The sequence below is a fragment of the Anabrus simplex genome, chromosome 2 (assembly GCF_040414725.1).
Source record: "Anabrus simplex isolate iqAnaSimp1 chromosome 2, ASM4041472v1, whole genome shotgun sequence".
Classification (NCBI taxonomy): Eukaryota; Metazoa; Arthropoda; class Insecta; order Orthoptera; family Tettigoniidae; genus Anabrus; species Anabrus simplex.
The window spans coordinates 474,575,172-474,586,716 of record NC_090266.1 but is presented as its reverse complement, the minus strand read 5'-3'; the positions used below and the strand labels follow the sequence as shown (position 1 = coordinate 474,586,716).

The 11,545-nt window shown below is 37.5% G+C and overlaps 1 protein-coding gene across 1 annotated transcript in view; it reads right to left on the bottom strand.

The window, feature by feature from the left end:
• Positions 1–1,117: 1,117 nt before the first annotated feature.
• Positions 1,118–11,545, bottom strand: part of LOC137498465 (uncharacterized) — an 88,736-nt gene continuing 78,308 nt past the window's right edge. The window contains exon 4 of the mRNA XM_068226001.1: positions 1,118–1,355. Coding sequence (XP_068082102.1) covers positions 1,118–1,355 — 238 coding nt within the window. The remainder of the gene's footprint in view (positions 1,356–11,545) is intronic.

Below are 11,545 nucleotides of genomic sequence, written 5' to 3'. Positions count from 1 at the left end.
GGAAATGAATCCTTATGCCTCCAGCAATAAGGGGTACAAGTATTAACTTACTGTCACTGATGCGTACTCTAAGTTTGCATTTGCACAACTCGTACATTCTTGACACAGCAGCGCATGTCCAAGATGCTTTCAAACATATTGTTCAAAAATCAAAATTCTGCCGACGTCTTCTTCGAAGGGACCAAGGTAAATATTTTCACAACAACGTTTTTCTCCTTATCTCAAGTTACTCGGCATTCATCACTATTCTACGTGCATCAATCTCAAGTCAAGTGTTGTGGAACGATTTAATTGCACGCCCTAAACTATGATGTGGCCAGAATTTACAGCTTAAGGTTCTTATGGCTGGGTTTATCTGTTGCCTAGGCTTGTGTCCACCTACAGCGGTACGCTTCATCGCACCATCAGCACAAAGCCAAGTCTTGTTATCAAGAATACAACACGCTTAGTTTCTATTCGTCTTGTAATCAAAACTGCTGATCCACGTCACCATCGCTTTCAAAAAGGTGATTTTGTTCGTATCAGCAAACACAAGTCCGTCTTCACAAAAGGATACCACTCTAAATAGAGGACAGAAATTTTTCAACTCACCAGTGTTAAAATTACTAAGTTACCTATTTACTTCACCATCGTTCAGGACAGTCTACCGAAGAGCTACATCGAAGAGCTACATAAAACAAAATATCCTGATCACTATTTAATCCACCTGTTATTGGTCGTCGTGATAATAAACTGTATGTGAAATGGCTTGGCTTTAATAACAACTTCAATTAATTCATGGATTAATAAAGAGGATGCACTTTAAAACTTTTGATGCATTTTGTTCTAGAAACACTTCCCTTCATCTCTAGTGTTGCTTAAGACAAGATTTAATTTGTTAGTCAACATTGTTGCTATAAGTTACGCTAGGACATGGGGAAAGTAGTATTAATGTAACAACTCAAATAAAATCACGCAGCAACTACATTATGTTTCACAAAACGTATTTAATTAGGAGTGTACAATTTTTAATAAAGCAAATCTACTTAGAAATTTCTTACATAGACTATATCTGCCGTCTTCGCCTCCTAATGCCTCATTCTAGCAACAGTTCCCCTTTCATTGCACAAGCAGCATTTCACTTCTCAGCAACTACAGTTTTAGGTAACGTCACACGCTGCATACCTTTGCGAAGCAGATTTTCCTCAGCTACACGTCTCAATTCAGGTTCATTTTTACGTTTATTGGCACGGTAAGCAAGATTATACACTTTGCAAGCAGCATCTAACATGTTAATTCCAGAATCAACATGCACCAAGCGAACATACAGTTGAGGGCCAGGAGTGTCCACAGAATTGGTAGCCAGGAATATGATGCTCAAAGGGAAGAAGACCAATTACTTTACTGATGAGTTCATGGCCAGCATGCTTTGTCACCTTTCTCACAGCACGACTCTTCATCATTAGCTGCGTCTGCTTGTCGCGTCACTTCGCGGCCATGATAATTTTTATATGCGAAATCAATTCGTTAGTTTCAGATTCGTGATACCGTTTAATAAGCTGACATGTACGACATTGTCTTATTGAAAGTCTCTTAGATAAACTTACTTGTTGAAGATGTAGATTACACGTTTATAGCACCTACTAAAACACTAAACAAGATTTTGCGTCCACTCCAGAGGCACTTTCTCTCAAATATTCTCTACAGCATTCGCAGCTACATTCACCGGAAGTATCTGAGATAATACATTAAACAGTAAAAGTTTAGTCTCTTATTGAAAGCATAACACTTTACGATCGCATCTTCAACAGCGTTACACTTGATGTATTCACTCTACATAAATTCCTTTCCCGCAATTTACATGTTTCTCACCTCCCTATATGCAAGGCGACTCAACAAGTCGATGAACATATACATATCGTGTGAAGATTTTTCTCGTTTCCTCATTATGCTCCTTGAGAAAAAATTGTAATGATGGGCATCTTAATACATGCCGATCGATAACTTCACATGTTGATAGTAGATAATCGTGAAACTAGTCCTTCTTTTCAAAACCATTCATAGGCACTACATGTGCTCCTGGAAAAAATTAGCGTCCTTGACCATAGCTACCAAGTGATAAGGAATACATTTTTCTTCTCTCTATAGTCCTAAATTCTTTATATTCCATTGCGTCTGTCTTTTATTTTCATCTGTTAGCAAACAGTAAGGGAAAGGAGGTCTAAATACTAAAGTAACGACTTTTGCTGCTCACAACGTACTGCAATCCAATACAACCACCTCTTTAAGAAAAAATTTGTTCCCACTCACTTGAAAGCCTTGAAAATCAACTATCAATGTTCTTTTCGTGATGAAATGAAGAACATGTAACTCTCTAGCACAGTATCTTATCGATTAAGTAAATATTCCTACTCATATAATATTGTAAAACATGAGTTTGAGAGAGAGCGAGCTAGATAGGGAACAAGTTTAAAAATGCATTTACCTAGATGACAAAGTAATATAGCTACCAGAACAACCAAAAATCATTTTACCATTTTCCTCACTCTAATGCACTTTAACAAACTAATTTATTACTACGGTTAATACAGCAGCAGAGGTTGTCAAACCATTTCTACTAACGTACAAAAACACGAGACTGATGACCTCGATTTTACAACACCCTTAAAATCCAACAACAACTTTAAAGAATTGTTTGTTAATAAGAGAAACAGAAAACATGTTTAGTTGCTACGACACACACAGACTGTGAGAAACAATAATAATATTAATTATAGAGGAACGTCTTATCAAAAATATTTGCTACCCTATAAGGTTAAACTTGGAGGTCGAATCCAAGCTTTTTAGGATAATCCTGCACTCTTCTGAGCAACCATACGCACTGACTAGACTCTAATAATAATAATAATAATAATAATAATAATAATAATAATAATAATAAAATTACTATTATTCCATTATTATTATTATTATTATTATTATTATTATTATTATTATTATTATTATTATTATTATTATTATTATTATTATTATTATTATTATTATTGAGCAAGGCATCCTAAGACAGACTAATCCTTGTTGTTATAAAGCTCCTAATGAATCAACAACTTAAAAACTCTTCGTTAAGAACAGAGCATGAAATATATACTTAAAGTAAAATGCGTCTAGTAACCGTATACCTAGTAGTAAAATCCAAGCGTGAAAGAAATCATAAGTGTCTGGTCAGTAAGGTTAGCAGCTCTGTGTTGTTAAATCTGGAGTCGAATCCGAGTCTGTTAGGTTACCCTTACATTCTTCTCGGCATCGAACTTGGGTCTGTGAAGTTAGAAGCCTGTACACGTAGACAACCACGCCCTACTTTTCACATCGCCCGCGAGGTTGCATCACCCTCCACGCTGCGCCACACCTACCTCGCACTACCACTCTTTCAAATATGCCACCCCATGTGACGTCACAGTCACCTACTAAGGCACATAACACGAGGGCGACCTTGCACTCCTATAACGTGATATTAAATGATCTTATAACGCGCCAGCTGACAACGTCTACGATCATTGTTGCAGTTAAGAAAGAATTAATATCTATTCACGAAAAAATTCTTCAGGGCTCCATTATCCGCTCACCATCCCTGTCTTTGACGAGGATGGTGACAAGATGATATAAAACAAGAGACTGCTCTTTAGAGGCAGAATCGTATTTCACAAAGAGATTGGGTAATCAACATAATTCTATTTCTAACCAATGAACTCTCCTGCCAACCATCGTACACAGTCTATTCCAAGCCATCCCAAGCAGGAACGGAAGTAACATAAATGCGAAATCACCTAGAATGGCTATATGATGTTCCTCAATGAGGAAGTGATAGATCTTCACCCGGCTTTGATGGAATCATATGTACTATCGACAAAAATTTACTGGAAAATTTTCAAGTCAACGCTGCTCGAACTGAATAATATATACTGGAAATACTTCGTGGCTGAACTGGTCCCAGTAAATGTATCAATATTCTAACACCCAAACATACATCACCAAGAACCATGTGAGTCTTCCGACCAATAACACTACTAAATACGGACTATACAATATTTGTGAGAATCATAGGCAATAAGATGCGACACTGATGTATACAAAACAAGGTCAGACATATATCACCCAAAGTCGAAAGATCACAGACAACCTTCAAGCAGTAATAAATGCAATTCTAGTAATCAAAACGAAAGAATTTAAGCAGGTAGAAATAGTCAATATGGACTCTGAAAAGGCATTTGATAAAGAGAACTACTCGTATGGCGAGGATGCTTATTCAGAACATCAAGGCAGCAAATGTGGAAACCACAAGAACAAGGAGGACTAGGTCCATCAGCAGTGTCCTAGCTCTAGACCTCATCTTATCAAGTCATTAATGTTGGCACAGGAAGGAATAAGTGATGATCAAGACACATTACTCTGGAATAATCTTCACTATAGAAGAGGTTATCTCATCATTCGACATGCCGCTAAGCAAATAAAATGCTCTACAATATCTTTACAACTCTATCCACTCGGTATTATGATTAATGGATGGCACTCAACGTCAGACCTAGACCGAAGTTCTGTTCGCCAAGGTTGTCCGCTGTCAATAATCCTTTCCCCCTAGGTGTAGCATCTGTAATCCTTGGCGCTCATGCACTGCTGAGCAACATTCCAAATCAGCATAAACTCTTCACTACTCGTGCCTATGCTGAAAACATCAAATTATTTCTACAAAGTTACAAAGCAGATAACGGTTTAGTTACACAAATACAGACTTATGGAATGGCTTCTAGTGCAAAAAATCAAATCATGTAGCATTGGGAATCTGGCCCAAATCAATTTCTGATATTTTGGTGCAAGAGACAATTTCAGTACACAGCCTGAAATTTTTGCAAAGAGTACTCAACAAATGACTGAAACAAACTGGAACATGACAGTCAACAAACCAATATCAATTTTTCGTCTAATTTAACAAAGAATTTAAAACTTTTTCAGAAGGTCTGGCACACTAATCTGTTTTGCTCTTCCAAAACTGTGGTATAGGCACATATATTACCGCAACCCAAGAAATTTGCCGAAAGAATTGAGCTTCGCATCTGTCCTTATCTATGGCGAGGATGCTTATCCAGAACAGCAATGCAGCAACTTTGGAAACCACAAGAACACGGAGGACTAGGTCTAACAGCAGTGTTCGAAATGTGTAAAGCCCTAAACTCCTTCTTGACAAGTCATTAATGTTGGCAAAGGAAGGAATAGGTGATGATCAAGACACATAATTCTGGAATAATCGTCACTACAGAAGAGGTTTTCTCATCATTCGACTAGGCCTTACACAAATATTAGTTTCAGAAGTCACACAGATTCGGATTTCAGACACAAAGTCTCGCCCAAATACCAAAACTATCTATAGGAGACTAACGGAAAACATTCCAAACATACCGATTACCAAATAGAAGCTGTAATAACACTGGGAAGCAATTGAAGACATCATACATAGTCACGAAATGGAAAGACAGTGCATATAAGAAAATTAACGAAATAATTGCGATAGAAAAAATTAAACATATCAAGACATTGTACAATCGTCCCTTCACAGAACATGTGGAAGAGTGAATACAGCGCACCAGATATATACCATCTGCACGAAAATATGGGAAATCTGGACATGGATATGCAGCACTCTCCAGCGAGTACTTACTTACCTACTTCCTCTTCATGGATTATGCTAATAGCCTGTTCCGACCTCAGATTTCATTTCATCTCTTCACAGAACGACCAATATCTCCTCTTAACGTAGGACGGTAAGTTTTGGGATTCTTTTGTTGTCCATCCTCAGAACGTGTTTTTTTCAATTTATCCTGGTTTGGAATATTCTTTCATTCACTTAGAGTTTATTTAATGTTGCCTTATCTCTTCATATCGTATTTTATATTTCACGAAGTATCCTTTCACTGATCTTAGGAATCTCATTTCAGATTATTGTATTTTGTCCTATAACTCGTTTTATACACCCATGTCTCATTCCATATAACAAAGTTTGTACAGCCATAGTCTTACTTAAATTAAGCTGAGTATCTTTTCTTACTTTTCCTTTCAGTCTTCGGCGAAATGCCCCACACATACTGTATATTGAAGTCGATGAAGCTACTTATTCACCTCGTCATCATCATTAAGAGATATTTCACAACCAATGCATTTAAAATTTGTGCCTTGTTCTACTGGTTGATTATCAATTATTATCTCCGCTCTGATAGGATACCTCCCTTGCCATGATATAACTTTCATTTTCGTTCTGGATAGGCGAAGATTATAACTGTTTCAAGCGGGGCTTATCTGATATATTGATTTCTGGAGTTTATCTTCATCATCGTGCAGACTAAATTGATCATCTGCAAAGAGCAGTATATCTCTGTATTCAATTTTATTCCAGAGTACACATTTCATTTACAGGTTATGATTATTTCATATGTATATAAATTTATTGAAACCTTTTAGGTATTTCATAGGACACCTATCTTCCTTACCTATCACCAAGTCTGCATGAGATCTTTCTTTCTCGTGGGTCGTCTATAAGTTCTTCGTCACTTGCCTAGGTAAGAGGCGGGCTTCAGTAATTTAAACTATTATCTACAATGAGACCAGTTAAAAGAAATGGGTATTTGATTTATCATTGGCCATGAAGTCGAAGAAACCTGTGACAATTTATCACCTCTGAGCAACGAACTCAGTCTTGTCAGTTAACAAATAACAATAATGACGATAATGAGAGGCGCTGGGTTTGGAGACCTTAATTTAACTGCCTGAGGGACATCCTTAATAGAAACCACTGTCTTAATTTAAGAATGAAATAAAGAAAGTCTGGATATCCCTAAGACCGGTTTCCAAGTGAGACTGCATGTACCACCATAATGATTCGTGAAGATCCAGCCGCCGTAAGACGAGCTCTGGACTCTTAGTATAATTAAGGCAGGCCAATCGGCATGTGCCACAGAGTGGTTGTACGGCATGGGCCCTTAATTGAATCGATGCAAACTGCTACTCTGTCATGGACCGACATCTAACTTTATGACCTACGTTAAAGTCATTGTGGGTGATGACCGCGAGAAAAATGATGCTATAATGGCAGACAACCCTAATCTAAGTCACTCAGGTTGATGACCACATGACCATCCAAATTTCTAAGGTGAAATCTGAACAAAATTAAGTTTTAATAGTTGATGACCAAGGTTTCCACAGTAATAAATCCCCAGCACATCTGATCCTCAACAAATCAAAATAACAACAACAACAAACGCTCACAACACTTGTGGCAGTAAAGTACCTTGCCATCGGACATGTCCCCTTAATCTTTACGTTAATAAGTTGAACTTTCCCAGAAAATAAAACTAAGATTTCCAGAATACATTTTCAAGTTAGTCACTTTGTTTTAAGGTCATTCCCAGAATAGGATTCCACTGAATTTAATAAATTAATAAATTATGTAACCTCATAATCCTAATTAACAACAAATTTTGTCTATCCCGGACGAATGGATTCTATAAACTCCCTAACTGTTTAGTTACCCCCTTTGTTACTGCTTGCGCTCTACCAGAAACATTTCTTTGACGAAAGTATTGATCTGCTATTGTTTAATGATCATACTTTTCTTCACCGCAGCAGAAAAGCGGAATACATTATCATAACAACCAGTACCATTTATTTATTTCATGACGTCACTCAACACGTTTATATTATAACACTAATAATTATTAAGAAACTAGCTTGGATAATCCTAATCTTACAAACCTACAATCTGCATACATTTACACACAACGCAAAATAAATCAACCCCAGTCGAATCGCTTATAACGCCAATGATTATCCGTCGGTCTAATTCCGGCACCTCCTTCGATATGACTTCAGGCCAATGAGATTCGAGTGCCGTAATGCAGCTCACCCAACTCTAGGGCGGATGGACTACTGCTTCCCATGTGCTCCACACGCATGACCTCATATCACATGAACCAACATTTGTGCCTTGGAAACCAAAAATAACACAACACAATCATCCATCACGAACTCTATGGATTTGCAGCTATCGTGACATTCAAATAATCCCAAAACGTTGTACAATGCTCAACAACACTAAACAACATCACTAGGGATTCTCAAATTTTGACATCCCTGAAAATGGTTATTTCCAACATAACGCATCATCGTATCATTTCCGTCTCTTCGATAATGAATTCAAGTCTCTACTCTAACGATTCTCTTCTAAAATAATGAAATCCACATCCAAACATTTACTACAAATCCAAATCTCAGTTACAGTTTCTTTCTAACAAAAAGCTGGTTCCACCGTCCAACACCTGGCTTGATAACGGGACACGACCCCTTTTCCCTATCACTGATAGAAAACACACACGTTATTTTAACCTGTATCAAATTAAAACCCCGCCTCGCTGGCAATTCGCATGAAATGCAATTTTTGACCCACATAAATTATGCAAAGCGATTTAGTTTAAAACGTCACTTGAAATATTCTTATCCATCACGGTCCTACGGTTTCATGTAGAATCCTAACTATGTATTGACCCGATTCCCACATAATTTAATTACACGAAATAAATCCTCGGGTTCCCTACAATGAAAATCCCGGCATGAAGTCTCTTCAACATTACAGGATTTCAACAACCTGATCCACATTCCTTCCAATCTTCGCAAAACTGATACCACTTGCTATCGCAAATTCTCTACACAACAATAATATGCAATATCTGTAATGGGTGACCCACTAAGTTGTTACATAAAACACTCTGTGGCAAACTATCTCTCCTCATAAATCTGAGATTTAGAACACAATACTTCCAAACCGAAACTGACAACTTGACTCACAAAAAGCGTTACCATTTTTTTCCTCTCATCAATTGTACACAGATTTGAACAGACGTTTCGAATAGCACTCCCCTTTAACAAATAACACAGGTCTCACCTCGTTAATTCCCTTGACAAATTTTACAGCGCCGAACACACGACGTTGTGCATTCCGCAACAGCTGACACTCCACCATTATCGCACACTCACTCTAAATGACAAACCACGGATTACACGTATAGGAATTTCTTCTTTACACTGAACAGAATATTATGATAAATTAATGCCTTAACTCTGGAAAACCGCAAATATGGGAAATAAACGCTCGGAAATGATACTTTGCTCTAGACATTATATTCGTATCACAGCCATCAAATGTACTACATACAACATTTCACGCGATATTTTCGCGAACTTCCCAAGTATCCAAAAAGAAAAAAAATGGCCTTTCCTCGTATTCCTCTGACATTTTACGAAATAAAAGGGTGACCAAAATGCGGCATAAATACAAAAATAAAATGGTTACATCATGAAATAAATAAATGCATTTTTTAGCAAAGGCAATTTACATACCTGGAAGTCGTACGTTGTCTCCTATCTTCACAGTCCCACCAGCCTCTCTCAGTCTTTTCATAGCCGTCTCTACAAATAGGGGCTTTACAAATATATTCTTCCTTTCGTTTATTATTTAACACCATTCACCTGAAAAAAAATGACATAAACAAAAAATGCCCTTCTGATGTTCTCTTTCTCGCGAACCGAACACATTCGTCAAATCACCGATCCGCACACGATATAAAGTTCAATAAATGATATTCGCTAATTTAACCGCAGAACTTCGGCTTTACAATGACCGTCTGTTGCCTGGACGCGAATTTACATGACGGTCCCACATGGGAATACCGTTAATTTCATTGACAATCTGCCTCCACTTGGAGATGACGCTAGATAGTCACTTCTTGCCAAACTGCCTTCCCTTCTGACGACTTAGTCTACACAACCGATTTTAATGCCAGTCTGCGTGACGTGCGCTCGCTTCAAATCACTGAAAACAATGCGGGATTGCAAAATGGCGCATCTTTCTTTTATAATATTTACTCCCACTCCCATGCCATCTACATTTACAGACACTTTTCCCATCCCATGGAAATAACACGACATAACACGCAGTTGCTTAGTTTAGTAGCGGTGATGATGATAAGCATTTAAGGGTTTCCCTTAACCAACTGATTTGTTAAATTACCTCATAAGCTACACACTATATTTTGGTCGATGTAACAGATTTTAAATGAACAGGCGCGTCTTTGGACAATTTTCCTTCTGGAGCTATTTAGCGGTCTAAAGTCTTTACCACTGACAGCCAAATTGTTTCACTTGCGATTTCAATCAATCAATCAATCAATCAATCAATCAATCAATCAATCAATCAATCAATCAATCAATCAATCAATCAATCAATCAATCAATCAATCAATCAATCAATCAATCAATCAATCAATATATCAATCAATCAATCAAGCAATCAATCAATCAAACAATCAATCATTCAATCAATCAATCAATTAGGGCAGTCGCCCAGGTGGCAGATTCCCTATCTGTTGTTTTCTTAGCCCTTCCTTGAATGATTTCAATGTCATTGGAAATTTATTGAACATCTCCCTTAGTGAGTTATTCCAATCCCTAACTCCCCTTCCTATGAATGAATATTTGTCCCAATTTGTCCTCTTGAATTCCAACTTTACGTTCATATTGTGATCATTCCTACTTTTAAAGACGCCACTCAAACTTATTCGTCTACTAATGTCATTCCACGCCATTTCTCCGCTGACAGCTTGGAATATACCACTTAGCCAAGCAGCTCGTCTTCTTTCTCCCAGTTCTTCCCAGCCCAAACTTTGCAACATTTTTGTAACGCTACTCTTTTGTCGGAAATCACCCAGAACAAATCGACCAGCTTTTCTTTGGATTATTTCCAGGTCTTGAATGAAGTAATCTTGATGAGGGTCCCATACACTGGAACCATACTCTAGTTGGGGCCTTACTAGAGACTTATATGCCCTCTCATTTACATCCTTACTACAACCCCTAAACACCCTCATAAACATGTGGAGAGGTCTGTATCCTATGTTTACAATCCCATTTATGTGAATACCCCAATGAACGTCATTCCAGATACTTACAATGATCCCCAAAAGGAACTTCAACCCCATCAATGCAGTAATTAAAACTGAGAGGACTCTTCCTATTTGTGAAACTCACAACCTGAATTTTAACCCCATTTATCATCATACCATTGCCTACTGTCCATCTCGCACAACATTATCGAGGTCATTTTGCAGTTGCTCACAATCTCGTAACTTATATGCTACTCTATACATAATAACATCATCCGCAAATAGGCTTTACCTCTGATTCCAATCCCTTACTCATATCATTTATATATATAAAGAAATATATAGATCCAATAATACTGTATTGATAAATTTCCCTCTTAATTAATACAGGGTCAGATAAAGCTTCGTCTACTCTAATTCTCTGAGCTTTATTTTCTAGAAATATAACTACCCATTCAGTCAAGTTTGCTACGGCAGTTTCGTCGCCAATTCTTCTCAAAAGCTCTTTTATTAGAAAAATATTTCCTCCTAAATTCTCCGTATCCCTGCATATTCTACACGTGTGGGTGACGTAATTTCTGTAGCGT